A 21,621-nucleotide genomic window follows, 5' to 3' on the forward strand; every position below is an offset into this window, starting at 1 on the left:
TCTGCCATCATCTGTATCAGTCAGTTCAGTGCAGAAACAACTCAATGTATTTCAAGCAGGCATCTCTGCCAGCAGCCACTTCTGCAGAAAGGTGACTTCTGCCTCACAGCTGCTTTCCCACATCTCACATGGATGTGCCTACTTGAAGGAACCTAGTTCACAAGCAGAACCTTAACTGCAAGGGACTCTGGGAAATGTGATATTTCACTTTACAATGCATCCAATAGAAGGAGGGTGGCATAGAGGTCAAGAGTCAATCCAAGTATTTGTCATTTCATTCTACAGGCTGTCATGCTGTTCTACTACTTTGGTGGCACTGTGCTGACACAAACCCAAAGGTAGAAAACAGTGGGTATAAAAGGGTAGGAGATAAATCCAGCAAAAATATAGCAGGCTGCCATTTCATTAAAATTTTGGAAGTCATTGGCCGGGTGCGGTGGCTCACGCTGTAATCCCAGCACTTCGGGAGGCCGAGGCAGGCAAATCACGAGGTCAGGAGATCGAGACCATCCTGGCTAACACGGTGAAACCCCGTCTCTACTGAAAATACAAAAAATTAGCCGGGCATGGTGGCGGGCGCCTGTAGTCCCAGCTTCTAGGCAGGCTGAGGCAGGAGAATGGCGTGAACCTGGGAGGCGGCGGAGCTTGCAGTGAGCAGAGATCATGCCACTGCACTCCAGCCTGGGCGACAGAGCGAGACTCCATCTCAAAAAAAAAAAAAAAATTTGGAAGTCACACAGTCTGAGACGCACCAGGACATTCCCTCCAGAGCAGAGGACAGGTTGCTGTACTTCAGTCTTCCTTCCTCTAAGAAGGAATCCCAGTGCTTGATAGGTCTCTTTGGATTTTGCGGGCAACATACAAACATTACTAGGTACACTACTTCTTTTTTTGTCTTTTTTAAATAATTTTTTTTTACTTTTATTTTTAGCAGAGATAGGGTTTTGCCATGTTGGCCAGGCTGGTCTTGAACTCCTGGCCTCAAGCAAACAGCCCACCTCAGCTTCCCAAAGTGCTGGGATTATAGGCATGAGCCACCACACCCAGCCAACTCCTTCTAACTATTTGCCAGTCTCCAGGTTTGAGTAAGGCACAGAGTTAAAGAGGATGCCTCTCCAACTGGTACAGGCTGCAGTGCAAACTGGCTCAGCAATTTGGCCCTGACAACGAAACAGATCCACAGCTTAAAGTGTCTGAGGGAAGGCCAGGTGCAGTGGTTTACACCTGTAATCCCAGCACTTTGGGAGGCTGAGGCGGGTGGATCACCTGAGGTTGGGAGTTCGAGACCAGCCTGACCAACATGGAGAAATCCGGTCTCTACTGAAAATACAAAATTAGCCGGGCGTGGTGGCGGATACCTCTAATCCCAGCTACTCAGGAGGCTGAGGCAGGAGAATTGCTTGAATCCGGGAGGCAGAGGGTGCAGTGAGCCGAGATCACACCACTGCACTCCAGCCTGGGCAACAGAGTGAGATTCTGTCTCAAAAAAAGAAAAAAAAAATGTGTCTGAGGGAAATGATGCCATACTGAGCCTATTGCAAACATTGGTAGAGGGATCACTGTAGAGGCCCTCAAAGTTTGGAGGCAAAGCTGTTAGCTTTGTTACTCATTCATAATGAGTATTTTTCTTTTGAGAAATAGCTCCTTAGTTTTAGTAGTAGTAGCTACTTTTTTTTTAAGAATGTGAACCAAAGTTTTATTTGTTCATTATCGCATCTGAAGTACTCTTCGATGACATCCTTGCCCTAGTAGTAGCTACTAGGATTTTCCTAATAGTTCTAGTAGGCTGCATGGTTGACCATAGAGCATCAGGTGACGTTGCATCCTGAGCTGCCCATCATGAATTGGGTGTTTTCTGATCGCCAATACTCAGTCATTCTCAAGTGAAAGTGGTCCATGGAGAATGTGGCCTAAACAGCCCTGAGGGTGCAATGAGCAGGCTGTTTTCACTCCCAGTGCCCATTCCTGCACACTGCTCCAGAGACTCCAACCCAGGTCATACAGGAGGAAGCAAGTGTGAATTCTGTTATGCATGGCTCTGTACAACGTGCTGGTATGAGCTGGAAATGGACTGTCATGGCCTGAGCAAGGTCACTCTGAAGGATAGCGGAGAAAGGAGCTCTTCTTGGTGGCCGCTGGAGCAAGGCATATGGTTTTCCACTTTGTCTCAAGGCAGAGATGTCTTGAAATCAGAATCAACACTGAATCATAGGCCATAGTTACTGAAGGAAGCAATATGACAGAATAAAAAGTTTAGGAGGGCCGGGCGCGGTGGCTCAAGCCTGTAATCCCAGCACTTTGGGAGGCCGAGGCGGGTGGATCATGAGGTCAGGAGATCAAGACTATCCTGGCTAACATGGTGAAACCCCGTCTCTACTAAAAATACAAAAAACTAGCCAGGCGTGGTGGCGGGCGCCTGTAGTCTCAGCTACTTGGGAGGCTGAGGCGGGAGAATGGCGTGAACCCGGGAGGCGGAGCTTGCAGTGAGCCGAGATCACGCCACTGCACTCCAGCCTGGGAGACACAGCGAGACTCCGTCTCAAAAAAAAAAAAAAAAAAAAAAAAAAAAGTTTAGGAAAGGCTGGGCGCAGTGGCTCACGCCTGTAATCCCAGCACTTTGGGAGGCCAAGGCAGGCAGATCACTTGAGGTCAGGAGTTCTAGACCAGCCTGGCCAACATGGCGAAACCTTTGTCTCTACCAAAAAACACAAAAATTAGCCAGGCTTGGTGGCCACGCGTGTAATTCCAGCTACTCAGGAAGTGGGAGCACAAGAATCACTTCAACCTGGGAGGTGGGGGTTGCAGTGAGCAGAGATGACACCACTGCACTCCAGCCTGGGCAACAGAGTGAGACCCTGTCTCAACAACAACAAAACAAGTTTGGGAGAGAGAAACAAGGATAGACCCGCTGAAATAGACCCAGCCATTAGAATATTCATGACTATGTAAATGATTGTGACAAGGCTCCACTGTAAAGAAAAAAATATATGAGAGCCTGGTTTTCAGATGGCAGATTCTGAAAGAGCAAGAAATAGGCAGAACGGTAAGCAGTGCATTTCATTGTCCACTTTGCCTGGTAGGAGAAATGGCCTGAGGTCAGGATCTATACCAGTTCACCAGCCAATGACAAATAGTGTGAGCAGCTCAGGGTCTTAAAAGATTGCAAGTTAGGCCGGGCGCGGTGGCTCAAGCCTGTAATCCCAGCACTTTGGGAGGCCGAGACGGGCAGATCACGAGGTCAGGAGATCGAGACCATCCTGGCGAACACGGTGAAACCCCGTCTCTACTAAAAAAATACAAAAAACTAGCCGGGCGAGGTGGCGGGCGCCTGTAGTCCCAGCTACACAGGAGGCTGAGGCAGGAGAATGGCGTAAACCCGGGAGGCGGAGCTTGTAGTGAGCTGAGATCCGGCCACTGCGCTCCAGCCCCGGCGACAGAGCGAGACTCCGTCTCAAAAAAAAAAAAAAAAAAAAAGATTGCAAGTTAATGACAAAGAGGTTTGGGAAAGGTGGATTTCCTGGAATGGTCCCAGATCATAAGACAGCAGGTGTGTCAAATGATTGCTTGCCATGGGCCACCACTGTGCAGGAAGCTTTTAATAATCAGCAGATATGATGTTCTGTGGATATTAACTAGATGGCCTTTTCCGCCAGCCAGTCCAGTTCTTGTTCAGTGGGTTCATGGACAGAGGACGATAGTGACAGAAGTGGAAATTATGCATAGGCCCAAGAACAGCAACATCCCTGTCCAAGGCCATCCTGGCAACCACCACTACTGACCTACTGATGCCCAGTTTGCCTACAGGAGCAAACAGTCCTGGACTCTTGATGTGGTGTCATACCTTGATGGAACAAACCAACTATTTGGTGGCAGATCAATAACATAGGACTATGTCCCTTGTGAAGAAGGAACAATTTGTCTCACTGGTGACAGTGCTTACTCTGGGTTTGAATTTCCTTTCCCTGCTTCTCATTCTTCTCTCAGAACCTCCATCTATGGACTTAATACACAGTCTTAGTGTCCCACACAATATTGTTTCTGACCATGAAATTCACTTCACAAGAAAAGAAGTGAAACAGTAAGCGGACACCACAGGATTCACTGGTCTGACCTGCGCTCCATCAGCCAACCTTCTAGAGTGGTGGCAAAGTCTACTGAAGGCCCAGGTAATCTACCAGCTGTTAGATAGCACCCTGTGAGATACAGCGCTGTTAAAAGGATGCAGTATATGCTCTGAACCAGTATACCATTTCTCCTTTAGCCAGATACATAGTTCAGAAACCAAGGGCTGAATGTAGGAGTGGTTTCTGTCATACTTAGACTTTTTTTTTTTGAGACATGGTCTCCCTCTGTCACCCAGGGTAGAGTGCAGTGGTGCAATCTTGGCTTACTACAACCTCCATTTCCCGGGCTCAACTAATCCTCCCACCTCAGCCTCCCAAGTAGCTAGGACCACAGGTGCGAGCCACCAAGCCCGGCTAATTTTTTTGGTGTTTTTTTAGAGACGAGGTTTTGCCATGTTACCCAGACTGGTCTCAAACTCCTGGCCTCAAGCGATCCATCTGCCTCAGCCTCCCAAAGTGCTGGGATTACAGGTGTGAGCCACTGAGCCTGGCCCACAATGAAACTTTTTGACTCACTCATAAGTTATTTGCTTCTTGACCCTATGACTGTAGGGAGGAGAGGTATGTTAAAATTTTAGTCTCCAAGGGAGAAATGCCTCCATCAAGTGACACAATTTTTCACCAAACTGGAAGTTGAAATTGCCACTCAACCTTTTTGAGCATCTCCTGCCACTGAACAGACAGGCCGAAAAAAAAAAAAATCAAGATATTTTCTAGAATTTTAAACTCTAGCTACCAAGTGGAAATAGGTTGAGTGGAGGCAGGGAGCTTTAGTGATAGACTTTGCTATGTTTCCAGAGGATCCTACAACTACTGCAATATTCTGTGATCAAAGGCACTGCAAAACTACTGCAGTTCTATACAAAAGGATCTTTTAGGCCACAGATTGCTCAGGAATGAAGGGGTGGTCTCTCCTGTGGCTAAATAACTTGACCATCTGTTGCTGACTGAAGGCAGATGGAACCTAGAATAGATAGTAAAGAATGAAAGTCATAAATACAAGATCAGCCTTAGACTGCTTTACAGAGGGGGGGGATTATAGTCTCTACTTGAATTTCTTTCCTTGATGTAGATATTTACATATTTTGAATACTTTTACTTCTCTTTCTTTTCCCTTTCTGCCACTATTGTCTCTAGGTGGTTTTATAGGGAAATTAACTTCACCATTCAGTCATGGATTGCAGATTCCTAAGCAGGAATTATGAGAGAGCTGGAGGACAGTCGTCAAGGCTTTGGGATGCCTTCATTGGAGAGTAATTAAAACAATGTTTTTAATTACAGAAGTGGTAGTTACTTTATACTAATTGGGAAGCAAGTCTAAGTTCAAAACACAGAGTGTATGTGTTTGGCAGCAAATGGGGAACAGGACAGTTGATGTTCGGGTTATCTGCATCCAAGCCCAGTCTCCCTTTTGGGAAAAACCCTCGCTATTGTAGTAAGAAGAATATTCCACTTCCTGCCTCCCACCTCCCTTATACAGAAGCCAGAGGGAGCTAGATCTTTCCCCACTTCCAGAAATAGCCAAGAAGGAGGCTTATGATGTGTGAGTCCCAAAAGCAACGCTGGAGGTGCCCAAAAGAATATTATTATTGACCAAACGCGGTGGCTCATGCCTATAAGCCTAGCACTTTGGGAGGCTGAGGCCGGTGGACTGCTTGAGTCCAGGAGTTCAAGATCAGCTTAGGCAACATGGCAAAACCCCGTATCTATAAAAATACAAAAATTAGCCAGACATGGTGGCGTGTGCCTGTGGTCCCAGCTACTTGGGAGGCTGAAGTGGGAGGGTGGCTTGAGCCCAGGAGGCAGAGGTTGCATTGAGCCGAGATCGTGCCACTGCACTCCAGCCTGGAAGACAGAGTGAGACCCCGTCTTAAAATACATATACACTGCCGAGTGTAATGGCGCATGCCTGTAATCCCAGCTACTTGGGAGGCTGAGGCAGGAGAATCGCTTGAACCCAGGAGGTGGAGGTTGCGGTGAGTCGAGATCGCACCATGCACTCCAGCCTGGGCAACAAGGGCAAAACTCCATCTCAAAAACTATATATAATATATACATAATATGTATTATATATAATATGCAAATATTATATATCGTATGTAAATAATATATATTATACTATAGATACCATATGTAAATAATATATACTATATATACCATATGTATACTATGTTTATATTATACATGCCATATGTTATATATTATATATACCATATGTATACTATATTTATATTATATATGCCATATGTATATTATATATTATATTATATATCATATGTATATTATATATATTATATGCCATATGTATATTATATATTATATTATATATATAATATGTATGTAATTGTTATCCTTTAACCAATGTGGAGAACATGGCACTGAAAGACAGTGTGCCAGTCCACAGTGCCATCTTTTGGGAATTCTGGTAACAGAGCCACCCTGGAGCAAAGTTCTTCTTTGCTCTTTGGACTACAATATTCTACCCCTGGGGTAGTTCTAAGAATTCTATGAGACAACAGCGCCTAGCACACAAAGATGCTGCCCTTTTGTCAATTATAAAGTGATACATAAATACATAGGAGTCTGGGGAAAACAGGGCTTTGCTCAAAATCACATAGGACATTAGGAGTACAATCAGGACCCGGGTATTCTGGTAAAAGTTTAACAACTGGCTTGAGGGAAGAAGGGGCATGATTTGTAGTGTTTGTGGATTTTAATGATTAAACACTCCCACCTTCATCAATTTTAAGCTGCCAATGTGACATCACTGAATGCAGAGTTGAGGAGAGATACCATAAATAGTACACTATTAGGCGTGGTGGCTCATGCCTGTAATCCCAGCACTTCGGGAGGCCGAGGCGGGTGGATCACTTGGGGTCAGGAGTTCAAGACCAGCCTGACCAACATGGTGAAATCCCATCTCTACTAAAAATACAAAAAATTAGCCAGGCATGGTGGTGTGTGCCTGTAACCCCATCTACTTGGGAGGTGGAGGAAAAGAATCGCTTGAACCCAGGAAGCAGAGGTTGCAGTGAAACGAGATACTGCCGCTGCACTCCAGCCTGGGCAACAAAAGTGAAACTCCGTCTCAAAAAAAAAAAAAAAAAAGTACACTATTATATAGTATTTTCACCATATAGATACAATAAATGTAAGTTAATTCAAGAGTACAGATGAGCCCTCTGCTCTTTCCATACGACATACAGACACATCTTCTCGTGTAGCACCAGCAGCAGCCTTGAGACATCATGGTGTGAGTGAAGGCCAGAGTAAACAGATCGGACCATATTGGAAGCCTGTTTACCAGGGCTGCTTTTAACTCTAGCAAAGTGGATAGTGTCACCATCAATGACCACTTCATTCAGGTCAACTCCATGGTCTACATGTTCCAGTATGATTCCACCCATGACAAGTTCCATGGCACCATCAAGGCTGAGAACGAGAAGTTTGTCATCAGTGGAAATCCCATCACCATCTTCCAGGAACAAAATCCTATCAAAATCAAATGGGCTGGTCCTGATGCTGGTTATGTTGTGAAGTCCACTGGCCTCTTCACTGCCTTGGAGAACACTGGGGCTCACTTAGAGGGTGCAACCAAAGGGGTCATCTCTGCCCTCTCTGTTGATGTCCCCATGTTTGTGATGGGCGTGAACCTTGAGAAGTATGAAAACAACCTCGTGATTGTCAGCAATGCTTCCTGTACTGCCAACTGCTTAGCTATCCTGCCCAAGGTCATCCATGACAACTTTGGCATCATGGAGGGACTCATGGCCACAGTTGGTGCCAACATTGCCACCCAGAAGATTGCGGATGGCCTCTCTGGGAAACTGTGGCATGATGGCCACAAGACTCTCCAGGACATCATCCCTGCATTTACCCACTCTGCCAAGGCTGTGGGCAAGGCCATCCCTGAGCTTAACAGAAAGCTCTCTGGCATGGCCTTCCATGTCTTCATTGCCAACATGTGGGTTGTGGACCTGATCTGCCATCTGGAGAGAGCTGCCAAATATGATAACATCAAGAAGGTGGTGAAGCTGGCATCAGAGGCCCCCCTCAAGGGCCTCCTGAGCTACACTGAGCAGTAGGTTGTCTCCTCCAACTTTAACAGAGACACCCACCTTTTTCACCTTAGATCCTGGGAATGGCATTGTCCTCAGTGACCGCTTTGTCAAGCTCATTTCCTGATATGACAATGAATTTGGCTACAGCAACAGAACGATATACCTTATGGTCTACATGGCTTCCAAGGAGTAAGAGCCCTCTGAACCACTAGCCCCAATGACAGCACGAGAGGAAGAGAGGCCCTCAGCTGCTGGGGAATCCCTGCCAAACTCAGTCCCCCACGACACTGAGAATCTCCCCATCCTGAACACAGTTTCCACGCCAGGCTCCCTGAAGAATGGGAGAGGACTATGAGATCCCACTTTGTCATGTACCGTCAATAAAGTCCCCTATACCCAGCCAAAAAAAAGTGAGCATAAATGATAGTGAAATATATAAAAGTAATTACACAGTGATGAGTTTGGGTTATTTATTACCTTTGTTTTTATTTTATTTATTTATTTTTTAGAAATGAGCTCTCGTGGCTGGGCACGGTGGTTCACGCCTGTAATCCCAGCACCTTGGGAGGCCGAGGCAGGCGGATCATGAGATCAGGAGATGGAGACCATCCTGGTTAACACGGTGAAACCCCGTCTCTACTAAAAAACACAAAAAATTAGCCAGGCGTGGTGGCAGGTGCCTGTAGTCCCAGCTACTCAGGAGGCTGAGGCAGGAGAATGGCGTGAACCCAGGAGGTGGAGCTTGCAGTGAGCCGAGATCGTGCCACTGCACTCCAGCCTGGGCGACAGAGCAAGATGCCGTCTCAAAAAAAAAAAAAAAAAAAAAAGAAATGAGCTCTCGCTCTGTCACCCAGCACCCAGGCTGGAGTACAATGGAGTAATCATACCTCGCTGTAACCTTGAACTCCTGGACTCAAGAGATCGTCCAGCTTCAGCTGCCTGAAAAGTTGCGATTATAGGTGTGAGCCACCACACCCAACTCTATAACTTGTTTAATGGTAAGTTTATAACATTTAATTAAATAATGGCCATGTTCAACAACCAGCTCTTAAAATTCCTTTTTTTTTTTTTGAGACAGGGTCTCCCTCTGTCACCCAGGGTGGAGTGGTGCAGTGGCTCCATCCCTGCTCACTGCAACCTCTGCCTCTCAGGCTAAAGTGATCCTGCTGCCTCAGCCTCCCAGGCAGCTGAGACTACAGGCGTGAGCCACCACACCTGTCCAAAATTCCTGAAATGTTAACAGTCAGCTCTAGAGGGCTGAACTAGAACCATTCCATGGGCTTTTAGGCATTTCCTGTGCTGCCTACATCAGCAATTTAGGCATTTTCATTTTACACTGGGTTCTACAAATCACGCAGTCCGTCCTTCTGCCAACTCTGTGCTGGAATCTGCACAGCCAAACCAAGGGCGGGCTTGGGCCTTGGAAATTTCTGAAAGGCTTGAGTCACCTCCCAGGATTATCCCAGGCCTAGGAGTCTTCCACGGAGGAACCCCACCCTGTCCAGAGGAGCCAGAAGGCCTCTCCTAGGAGGCAGGGAGATGGGGAGCCGGGGAGCCAGCTTCCCATGAAGAATGAGTCCACAGCACCATCTGGTGGCACCTGGGTGTCAGAGCTCCCTCGGAGCGAAAGCCAGGATCCTGGGATAAGAATCACCTGCCAGTTCTAACGGGTGGGTGGGGGGAGTAGGAAAAAAAATCATCTGCCAAAAGCGGTCTAGCAGTGTCAGATGGGGGATTTGGGTCAAAGGAGGGTCTGAGGGTGAGGGATTTACCTGCATTCATACTTTGCCTAAGAGCTACAAGAGACTGTAGAGGCCGCAAGGACAGTGAAAAAACTGAATTTCAGAGAGAAACAGTGACAACTGCCCATTAACCAGTATTAAAATCCAGCTCTGCTGACTCCCAATCCAGTGTTCTTTCAATATACTGTTTAACTCAACAGATGCCCATTAGCCCTCTACCAGCGCCTAGCATTGTCTTAGGCTCTGAGGACAGGGGTAAGGAGGTAAGACAATCATAATCCCCGCATGAGGACTTTATGCCTTGCAATGTGCTCGGTGTTTTACTTATTTTCTTTAGTCATCACAACAACCAGAATTAGTATCCCAACATTAAGAATGAAGACATTGGCCAGGCACAGTGGCTTATGCCTGTAATCCCAACACTTTGGAAGGCCAAAGCAGGTGGATTGCTAGATCCCAGGGGTGCATAGACCAGCCTAGGCAACATAGCAAGACTCCATCTCTACAAAAAAAAAAAATAAATAAATTAAATTAGGCATGGTGGCACACGCCTGTGGTCCCAGCTACTCAGGAGGCTGAGGCAGGAGGATCACTTAAGCCTAGAAGGTTGAGGCTGCAGTGAGCCATGATCATGCCACTGTAGTCCAGCCAGGGTGACAGAGTGAGACCTGCCTCCAAAAAAAAAAAAAAAAAAAAAAAAAAGGATGAATATGTTTGATGCCCGAGGTTATGCCAGTGAAAGGAGCCGAGGGTCAAGGTACTGGAGTGAACAGATAAGGAAAACCAAAGAAACCCAAGCAAAGGATCCCACTGAATCCACAGTCACTAGGGACATCATGGGCAAGCACCCTGCTGGGCCTGGGGGTGAGGAATGAGATAAGGTGAAGATAATGAAGAACAGGATGCCTGCAGCTATCATCTGGGTAAGCAAGCAGGGCATAAGGTTGGAAGAAGTTAAGACTAGCATGAGGCCGGGCGCGGTGGCTCAAGCCTGTAATCCCAGCACTTTGGGAGGCCGAGACAGGCGGATCACAAGGTCAGGAGATCGAGACCATCCTGGCTAACACGGCGAAACCCCGTCTCTACTAAAAACACAAAAAATTAGCCGGGCGAGGTGGCGGCGCCTGTGGTCCCAGCTACTCGGGAGGCTGAGGTAGGAGAATGGTGGGAACCCGGGAGGCGGAGCTTGCAGTGAGCTGAGATCTGGCCACTGCACTCCAGCCTGGGCGACAGAGCGAGACTCCGTCTCAAAAAAAAAAAAAAAAAAAAGACTAGCATGAAATGCACAGAAGCTTGATTTTATTAGACAGCCTTGGGTTCAAATCCGAGTTCTGCCATTTCCTAGCAGTGTCACCTTGAGAAAGTCACCCTATACCTCTGAATCTTAGTTTTTTCATTTTTATTAAAAAAAAATTAATAGAGGCCGGGCACAGTGGCTCATGCCTGTAATCCCAGCACTTCGGGAGGCCGAGGCAGGCAGATCTCCTGAGGTCAGCAGTTCAAGACCAGCCTGGCCAACGTGGGAAAACCCTGTCTCTACTAAAAATACAAAAATTAGCTGGGTGTGGTGAAGCATGCCTATAATCCCAGCTACTCGGGAGGCTGAGGCAGGAGAATTGCTTGAACCTGGGAGGCTGAGGTCGCAGTAAGCCAAGATCGCGCCACTGCACTCCAGCCTGGGTGACCGAGTGAGACTGTCTCAAAATAATAATAATAATAATAATAATAATAATAATAATAGAGATTGGGTCCCATTATGTTGCCTAGACTGGTCTCAAACTTCTGGGCTCAAGCAATCCTTCCCTCTCAGTCTCCCAAAAAATGCTGGGATTACATGAGTCACCATGCCTGGTCACCTTCTTCATTTATAAAATGTAGATTACAACTAGTTCCTACCTCATTGAGCTTTTAGGAGGATACACTGTATAAAGTGCTCACCTCAATGGCATCATTAGACCTGTTAACAGTAGTATTCAATCATTTGATCACATCATCTTCACAACACAAGTGGGTGGATCGCCTGAGGTCAGGAGTTCAAGACCAGCCTGACTAACATGGTGAAAACCTGTCTCTACTAAAAATACAAAAATTAGCTGGGCGTGGTGGTGGGTACCTGTAATCCCAGCTACTTGGGAGGCTGAGGCAGGAGAATCACTTGAACCTGGGAGGTGGAGGTTGCAGTGAGCCGAGATTGCTTGTCACTCCAGCCTGGGTGACAAGAGCAAAATTCGGTCTCAAAATAAATAAATAAATAAAATTAGCTCAGTGTGGTGGCACGCGCTTATAGTTTCAGCTACTGGAGAGGCTAAAGCAGGAGAATTGCTTGAACCCAGGAGGCAGAGGTTGAGGTGAGCTGGGATTGTGCCATTGCACTCCAGCCTGGGCAACAAGAGCGAAACTCCATCTAAAACAAACAAACAAAACAACACCAAATATCTGTTTGAGTACTTGCCTTCTATTCTTTTGGGTATATACTCAGAAGTGGAAGTGCTGGATCATATGGTAATTCTGTTTAATTTTTTTGAGGAAATGGCATACTGTGTTCCATACCAGTTGCACCATTTTGCATTCCCAGTGACTTAGGTCTTTTTTTTTTTTTTTTTTTTTTTGAGACGGAGTCTTGCTCTGTCGCCCAGGCTGGAGTGCAGTGGCCGGATCTCAGCTCACTGCAAGCTCTGCCTCCCAGGTTCACGCCATTCTCCTGCCTCAGCCTCCCGAGTAGCTGGCACTACAGGCACCTGCCACCTCAGCTGGCTAGTTTTTTGTATTTTTTTAGTAGAGACGGGGTTTCACTATGTTAGCCAGGATGGTCTCGATCTCCTGACCTCGTGATCCACCCATTTCAGCCTCCCAAAGTGTTGGGATTACAGGCTTGAGCCACCGCGCCCGGCCGACTTATGTCTTTTAAAAGATTATTTTCAGGCAAATGAAGACTAGACTTAAGGAAGGCAAGAGTGGATGCAGAAATATTTGTTAAGAGGCTCTTTTTTTTTTTTTTTTTTTTGAGACGGAGTCTCGCTCTGTCGCCTGGGCTGGAGTGCAGTGGCCAGATCTCAGCTTTTACGCCATTCTCCTGCCTCAGCCTCCCGAGTAGCTGGGACTACAGGCACCCGCCACCTCACCCGGCTAGTTTTTTTGTATTTTTTAGTAGAGACGGGGTTTCACCGTGTTAGCCAGGATGGTCTCGATCTCCTGACCTCGTGATCCACCCGTCTCGGCCTCCCAAAGTGCTGGGATTACAGGCTTGAGCCACCGCACCCGGCCAAGAGGCTCTTGTAATTAACCATGAGATTGATTATGGTAGCTTGTATCTACATAGTAACAGTGGAGGTGGTGAGAAGTCACTAGATTGTGGTTTTGTTTGAAAGGCAGAGCCAACTGGATTTGCTGATAGGATTAGTTTGGGATATGAAAGAGAGAAAGCAAGGATGACTCCTAGGTTTTTGGCTTGAGCAACTGGAATAATGAGGTTTCCATTTACAAATGTGGGAAAGTTTGCAGGAAGATGAGGTGGATAAATCAGGAGTTTGTTTTGGGACATGTTAAATATAATACACCTATTACACATCCAAATAGACAAAATGAGCCTGATGTTCAGAGAAAATGTATCGGTTGGAGAGAAAATTTGAGAGCTATCAGCATATACATGGCATTTAAAAGTATGAGATTTATAAGATGGCTCACGCCTGTAATCTCAGCACTTTGGGAGGCCAAGCTGGGCAGATCACTAGAGACCAGGAGTTCAAGACCAGCCTGGGCAACATAGTGAGGCATTGCTAAAGAAAAATTAAAAGTAAGGCAACACAGGGAGACTTCATCTCTATTTAAGAAAATGATAATAATAGCTGGGCTTGATGGTGCATGCCTGTAGTCCCAGCTACTCAGGAGACTGAGGCAGGAGGATTGCTTGAGTCCAGGAAGTCAAGGCTGCAGTGAGCCATGATCGTGCCACTGCACTCCAGCCTGGGCAACTGACATGGTTTAGCTCTGTGTTCCCACCCAAATCTCATCTTGTAGCTCCCATAATTCCCACGTGTTACGGAAGGGACCCAGTGAGAGATGATTGAATCATGGTAGGGACGGGTCTTTCCCATACTGTTCTTGTAATAGTGGATGGTTCTCACGAGATCTGATGGTTTTAAAATCAGGAGTTTCCCTGCACAAGTTCTCTTCTCTTGTCTGCCACCATGTGAGACATGCCTTTTACCTTCCTCCATGATTGTGAGGTCTCCCTGGCCACGTGGAACCACGAGTCCAGGAAAACTTTTGTAAATTGCCCAGTCTCAGGTATATCTTTATCAGCAGTGTGAAAACGGACTAATATGGCAACAGAGTAAGATCCTGTCTTAAAAATAAAATAAAATGGGCCAGGCGCAGTGGCTCTTGCACTCCACTGTACTGCCAGCACTGTGGGAGGCTGAGGGAGGTGGATCACCTGAGGCTAGGAGTTCAAGACCAGCCTGGCCAACATGGTGAAACCCTGTCTCTACTAAAAATACAAAATTAGCCGGGCGTGGTGGTGGGCACCTGTAATCCCAGCTACTTGGGAGGCTGAGGCAGGAGAATCGCTTGAACCCAGGAGGCAGAGGTTGCAGTGAGCCAAGATTGTGCCACTGCAGTCCAGCCTGGGCAATAGAGTGAGACTCCATCTCAACAAAAATAAATAAATAAAATAATGAGACTTTATGAGAACATCTGGGGAATGACTAAAACATCAAAAAGGAGGACACCAAGGGCTGAGCCCTCTCCCAGGGAATGTCCCATTCCAGCAACAAGAAGGTGGTGAGAAAACAGCAAAGAATACTGAGGAGATGCCAATGAATGGGGAAGAAAGTCAAGAGGGAATGATGTCCTGGAAGCCAAATGAAGAAAGTGGTCAACTGTGTCAAATAAGATGTGGATGTAAAATAAGAACTGAAAATTGGCCACTCCTCTTGGTGACCTTAAGAAAGTTATGTCAAGCTGGGCGCAGTGCTTCATGCCTATAATTCCAGCACTTTGGGAGGCCGAGGCAGGCATACCACCTGAAGTCAGGAGTTCGAGACTAGCCAGCCAACATGGTGAAACCCCATCTCTACTAAAAATACAAAAATTAGTCGGGCGTGGTGGTGGGCCCCTATAATCCCAGCTACTTGGGAGGCTGAGGCAGGAGAATCGCTTGAACCCGGGAGGCAGAGGTTGCAGTGAGCTGAGATCACACCACTACACTCCAGCCCCGGTGACAGAGCAAGACTCTGACTTAAAATAAAGTAAAATAAAATGAAACGAAATAAAATAAAATAAAATAGATATGTCTGTCTTCCACAGGGAGGACGTGGGATGGCGGTGGAGCTGGCTGAAGCAGAGCTACCAAATAAATAAATATAAAATAAATAAAATAAAAGAAACAAATAAATAAAAGAAAGTTATTTCAAAGGATTGTCTGAGAGGTAAAATCCTAACTGCAGTGAGTTCAAGAGAGAATGGGAGGAGAGGGGAGTTGGAGACTATGAGTAGGCAACGCTTTTGCTGTAAAGGGGAGTAGGGAAACCGTGAGGGATCTAGAGAGGGCTGGTTTTTGTTTGCCTTTGAGATGGGAGAAACAGCAGTACGGATGATGACAAGGATAATGCAGTCATCAGAGGGAAATGAGATGAAGGGGGGATTACTAGATCTATGTCCTTAAGCAAACAAGAGGCGACGGGATCTACCGCACATGTGGAGGGGTTGACCTTAGCTAAGGTCCAAAGTATGTGGGCTGTGGACTCTCTGTTCCAAACGCAGTGGAACTCAATGCAGGCTGTCTCTGGATTTCTCCAGACCACCTCCAACTGGCATTGTTCTGAGCCGGGCCACCGAAAGTTGGATTACTGAGTGTGTGTCTGTCTCCCATTAACCCGGGAGCCCTCCAAAGGTTGCATCTAAGTCGCCTCTGAATTCTTCACATTCCTCCAAACTCTGGGCCAGAGCCCCGCAGTATGGGCTTATTGAATTAGCCTGAAGAGACACAAAGCAGCCTCGACGCAGCTGGTTTCACAAAGGGGGGCGGTGCTAACCCTGCGCTCTGGGATCCTGACGTTCGAGCTATCTCTCCTCCTCCCCTCTGCTCCCAGCTCTCCGCCGTCCAGCTGGTCGGCTGATCATCGTCCATAGAGGCCACCGTACCGGACGTTTGCGGACAGCGACAGAATCAAGTTTGGTGGAGGTGGAGCCTGAGGACAGCACTGAATGACGATTGAACTGAGAGTTCAGGGGCGGAGTTTGAGGCAGAACTCTGGACAGAGACTGGACAGAGACTGGAGAGTTAAGGGAGGCGGGACCTAATGATGGAGCAGGGAAGGGATTGGGCTGAGGGCGGTGCCGGCGCAAGGATTGGGCCGAGCGCCTCGGGGCGGTCCTTGAGGGGGCGGTGCCGTGTCGGAAGTCAAAGGTCAGTAAATAGTGGTGATGTCATGCAGGCAAGATGGCGGAAGGGTGAGCCCGTCGTTTTGCTCCTAGGCGTTGGGGCCTGAATTCTCCCAGGGTTGGGGTGCTGGGCAAGAGTCCCGGTGGGGAACATGAGATCAGCGCGGGCGTGGACTGATCTGAAAGGGCAGAGTGGAGTCGCACTCTGAGGGGGTGGGGAAGCGGTCTGCGAAGCCTCGGCCCGCGGGGTACATTTGAGGGGGAAACAGACCGGATCCTTGGGCGGGCAGGAATCGCACCGCGGTACTGCCAGATGTGTCTCTCTTCCACAGGGAGGACGTGGGATGGTGGCGGAGCTGGCTGCAGCAGAGCTACCAAGCAGTCAAAGAGAAGGTAAGCCGGGCCCGTGCCCTTCTTCCCTCACCAGGGCCCTGCGCCGCCTCAGTGCAACCTGGTCCAACCAGCCCCGCCCAACTTTTGCGGGCGTTAAGTCTTAAGGATGAGGCTGACCCGGGCCTTTCTTTTAGCCTCTACCGGTCCACGGCAAGACAGACCTCGACGCAAACCAGTGTGATACTACCCACAGTGAAATAAAGATGGTTTTAAAGGCTGGAGTTAACGAACGTTTTGTAGGAATCCATAGGAAGGAGCAATTTATTTCAGTTCAGGAAATTCAGTTTCTTCGTGAAAGAGAGAACATTTGATATAGGTCTTGAAGGAAAAGATTCTAGCAATAAAAAAAACTTACTCGTATACTCATTCAAGTATTAGAGTATATGCGACAACCAGCGCTCTAATAGGTCTTGAGGATACAGACTTCAGCCAGACACATGTAATCCTGGGCCTTACAAAGCTCACAGTCTAGTGGGGAGACAGCCATTAACCGAGTAGCCAAACAGTTGTTTAGTTACCGTTGTGGTAAGTTCTGTGAAAGGAAAGTACTGAGGCTCCTTGTCTATTCTCGGTAGTCAGTAACTCACCAGAGAAGGCCTTTTGGAGAAGGAACCTTATTAAGGCCAACCCTGCCTAGACAGGATGAAAAGCAAGAACCCAAGCCAGAGATGAGCATGAGCCATACACACTGGTACCTGATGAGTTCTAAGTAAGGGCTATGCAACAGGCGATAGAGAGAGAGATTAGTCACCAGAGAGTGGAAGGCCTTCTTGCTGAACAATCTCTGTGGGATGAGTGATATTTGGCTGTGCCAGTGGGTAATTTGCCAATGTGTATTCCTGTTTCATTTCATGCTTATTTGTCAAAATCAGCCCAACTGAATTGTGGGAAAAGTTGATTACTGTTTACCTCAAGCAATTGGGGTAAGTCCTGCCTCAGGGCCAACTCCAGGAAGCTTCTGACCTCACCTAAATAAGTCCCCTACTCTGGGAGTATTTTTGTTTTGTTTTGAGACAGTCTTACTCTCGCCTAGGCTGGAGTGCACAGGTACGGTCTCAGCTCACTGCAACCTCTGTCTCCCAGGTTCAAGCGATTCTTGTGCCTCAGCCTCCCAAGTAGCTGGGATCAGAGGCGTGTGCCACTACTCCTGGCTAATTTTTGTATTTTTAGTAGAGACAGGGTTTCACCATGTTGGCCAGGCTGGTCTGGAACTCCTCACCTCAGGTGATCCACCCACCTCAGCCTCCCACAGTGCTGGGATTACAGGCGTGAGCCACCACACCCGGACATCTGGGAGTGTTTTTGTTCCTCCCCTATCCTGGGTACTCCTGGACAGCCTCTCAGCAATAGCCCAGGAAATCTGAGAATGCCCTGAGCTGTTTATGTTGTTGATGAGGACTAAGAGAGAAGACTGCACCCTAACATTTGATAGAAAAGACCAGAAAGTAGCATGTTTCCTGTTGGGTAATTTCCTGGCAGGAAAGTCTGACATTCATTCAGCAGATGTTGCATGAGGGCCTCTTGTGTTTCTCTCAAGATTGGTCTTACCACAACTTGTGAAAGATAGATAGTTGGCCAACCTTCCGTCTTCCTTCTTTGAATTCCCAGTTAAAAGCTGGGGGGGGGGTGGAGGTGGGAGTCTTTTTGGAAAGAAAAGACTTAATTTCCCTTTTTTTTTACTTTCTTACTTACTCTTATATGTACTTGGGCAAGTGTTGTTTGTTTTTTGTTTGTTTGTTTGCTTTTGAGTCTGGCTCTGTTACCCAGGCTGGAGTGCAGTGGTTCAATCTCGGCTCTGCAACTTCTGCCTCCCAAGTTCAAGTGATTCTCCTGCCTCGGCCTCTTGAGTAGCTGGGATTATAGGTGTGCGCCACCATGCCCAGCTAATTTTTGTATTTTCAGTAGAGACAGGGTTTCACCACGTTGGCCAGGCTGGTCTCCAGCTCCTGACCTCAGGTGATCCGCCTGCCTCGGCCTCCCAAAGTGCTAGGATTACAGGCGTGAGCCACCACACCTGGCCTCTTGGGGAAGTTTTTAACCTCTCTAGGCCTCAGTTCCTCATCTATATAATGGGAATACTAACAATACCTACCTGATGAGATTGTGGTGATGGTTAAATGTAAAACACTAAAAACAGTACCTAGCATATAGTAAGTGCCGTATAAGTGTTAGCTGTTATTAGGTGCCAGGCTGATGGGAAAACCTCTTAGATACCACCCCCAGTTCGTTTTTCCTTCCATTTTTTTTCTTGGTCTTTTGGTGCTTTCCTATATTTATGTCCCATTCTGGCTCCATTTGGACCACTCACTTCTCAACACTCCTTAGAATACATTGCCCTGAAGACTACAGCTATGAGATGGTGCTGTCATCTGCTTTCCTCTGCTCCTTACCTCCTCCTGTCCTGTCTTCCTGTGTGTTGTCAAGAGCAATATGACTGACACAAATACTTGTGCATACACGTTGATAGAGAAAGACACATCGTTGCTCTGCATACTTACCAGAAAGAAAAAAATTAAAAAGAGAAAGGCACCAAATGCTTTTTGGTTCCATCACGGATTCGCCAACCTCATCTGGGCCCACATACTCTTCAGTCTCCAATTTGCTTTTCTTCCCCTTAACTTCAGAAACTTTCCCAAAACCTAACTCTTCCCTCGGGTCCCCTATTCAGCCACTTTATCCCTTTCACTTCCAGGAGACAACCTCATCTACTTTTTGAAACTTCAGGTCAACAAACAGGATCTTTAACTCCCTCCCCGCCCTCAGAGCCACCACCTATAAGCTTATCTTTACTCACACTCAGCTTCACCTACCGCTTGCCAAATCCAGTGGGTGGTTTTCAGCCCTTATCTTCCTGGACCTTTCTGCTGCATTTGACACTAGTGATCACTCCCTCTCTTGAAACACTACTCTCTTGGATTTTGTGACATGATTCTTAAGTCTCCACATCTCCAGATGTTGCTTTTGTAACTGTTTCATGAGTTCCTCTTCCTCTGCTTGCCCCCTACAGGTGGTGTCTGAGGACACTTATCCTCAGCCCGTTGCTCTGTCCACTTTCCAAACTCTTCCTGGGTCACCTTCTCCACTTTTCTGTTAGGGCGACTCTTAGACCTTTTCCCTGAACTTTAATGTTGTGTTTTGTTTTGTTTTGAGACGGGCCCTCGCTTTGTCACCCAAGCTGAAGTGCTGTGATGCAAACATGGTTCTCTGTAACCTCCACTTCCTGGATTCAAGCAATCCTCCCGCCTCAGGCCCCCAGGTAGCTGGGACTATAGGCGTGTACCACCACGCCCAACTAATTTTTGTATTTTTTTGTAGAGATAAGATATCGCCATGTTACCCAGGCTGGTCTAAAACTCCTGGGCTCAAGCAATCTGCCCACCTTGGTCTCCCAAAGTGCTGGGACTATAGGCACGAGCCATCATGCCCGGCCAGCTTTAGTGTTTGAGGATGGCTATTGCTGGACAGCTATCCTAGACAGCCCACAGTTATCTCAAGTTCTGCGTGCCCAAAGTCATTGTTACCACCTTCTCTCTAGAACTCCTCCTCCTCCAGGATTTTCTCACTTCGCTGGTAGTACTGCATCTACCCAGTCACCTATTTTAGCAGCCTATGGCACTTCCATGATTCTTTTCTAGCCCTCAGTCAGTATACCTGTTCAGTCACCAAATCCACGTTCTTCTGCCTCCTATCTCTTGAACCAGTCTCATCCTCTCTGTCTTTACTAGCATTGTCCTTACTCATATTTTTCTCTTTTCTTTCCTGGATTATTGCAGCAGCCTCCTGACTGGTCTTCCTTCCTCTTCTAATCTTCTCACCTCTGGACCTTTGCTCCATTCCAGTCACTGGAGTAATTTAGTGAAAAGGCAAATCTCATATCCCACCCACTTCAAACCTTTGGTGGCTCCTTATCATCCTAGGGCTGACCAGGCCCTCCCTGGTTGCCCTTGGCAACCTCTCCAGCTTTATCCCTCACCACTCTTGCTTCACATTTTATGTCCGTCAGGACTATAATGCTTGTAGATGTCAGTAAACCCCATGTCAACACTTCTTAGCTGACTCCTGTTCCTTTTGTTTTTTTTTGAGACAAGGTCTCACTCTGTTACCCAGGCTGGAGTGCAGTGGCGTGATCACAGCCCACCACTGCAGCCTCAACCACCCGGGCTCGGGTGATTCTCCCACCTAAGCCTCCTGGGTAGCTGGAACTACAGGTGCGTGCCACCACCCCTGGCTAATTTTTTGTATATATATATTGTGGAGATAGTTTTGCCATGGTGCCCAAACTGGTCTCAAATTCCTGGGCTCAGGCAATCTTCCTGCCTCGTCTTCCCAAAGTGCTGGGATTACAGGCGTCAGCCACCACACCTGGCCCACATCAATACTTCTTAATCAACTCCTGTTCATTCTTTAAGGGCCCATTTCAGGCCTCCGGTCACCACATCTTCCCAACCTCCCCATAGTACAGCGGCTACTGCTCTGCCCTTGCACATCAGCACTATCGTGGGACTATTTTCCCCAGTATACTGTGACCTGCTTGAGGGCAACATCTGTTCATGTTTGCTCAGAGCTCACAATTAGTGGGAAGACAACCATTTAGTCACACAAGTGGTTACATAACTGAAATTTCAATGGTCCTTGTAAATTTAACAAGCAGACTTTTTTGAGCACCTACTGTATGCTCTGTGTCAGATACTGGGGAACCATCAGGGAACAAAACACATAGGACCTGTATTCACAGAACTCACAGTTTATCCAGGAAGACAGACATTGAACAGGTCATCATAAGTCTAAAGTATGTTCTATGTTAAAGAAGAGATAAATTGGGAGGCCGAGGTGGGCGAATCACAAGGTCAGGAGATCGAGACCATCCTGGCTAACATGGTGAAACCCCATCTCTACTAAAAATACAAAAAATTAGCC

General features: G+C 47.2%; 2 protein-coding genes across 5 annotated transcripts in view; both read left to right on the forward strand.

Moving 5' to 3' along the window:
* Nucleotides 1-21,621, forward strand: part of LOC144334483 (uncharacterized) — a 165,179-nt gene that overhangs the window by 99,762 nt on the left and 43,796 nt on the right. The gene's annotated exons all lie outside the window — the stretch shown is intronic.
* The window catches only part of BSDC1 (BSD domain containing 1), a 31,477-nt gene continuing 26,198 nt past the window's right edge, over nucleotides 16,343-21,621 (forward strand). For all 4 annotated transcript variants that reach the window (XM_002802289.4, XM_001103174.5, XM_015134188.3 and 1 more), the window contains exons 1-2: nucleotides 16,343-16,380; nucleotides 16,644-16,704. In XM_002802289.4, the coding sequence (XP_002802335.1) occupies nucleotides 16,370-16,380; nucleotides 16,644-16,704 (72 nt within the window). In that variant the 5' untranslated portion in view covers nucleotides 16,343-16,369. The remainder of the gene's footprint in view (nucleotides 16,381-16,643; nucleotides 16,705-21,621) is intronic.

The sequence above is a fragment of the Macaca mulatta genome, chromosome 1 (assembly GCF_049350105.2).
Source record: "Macaca mulatta isolate MMU2019108-1 chromosome 1, T2T-MMU8v2.0, whole genome shotgun sequence".
NCBI lineage: Eukaryota > Metazoa > Chordata > Mammalia > Primates > Cercopithecidae > Macaca > Macaca mulatta.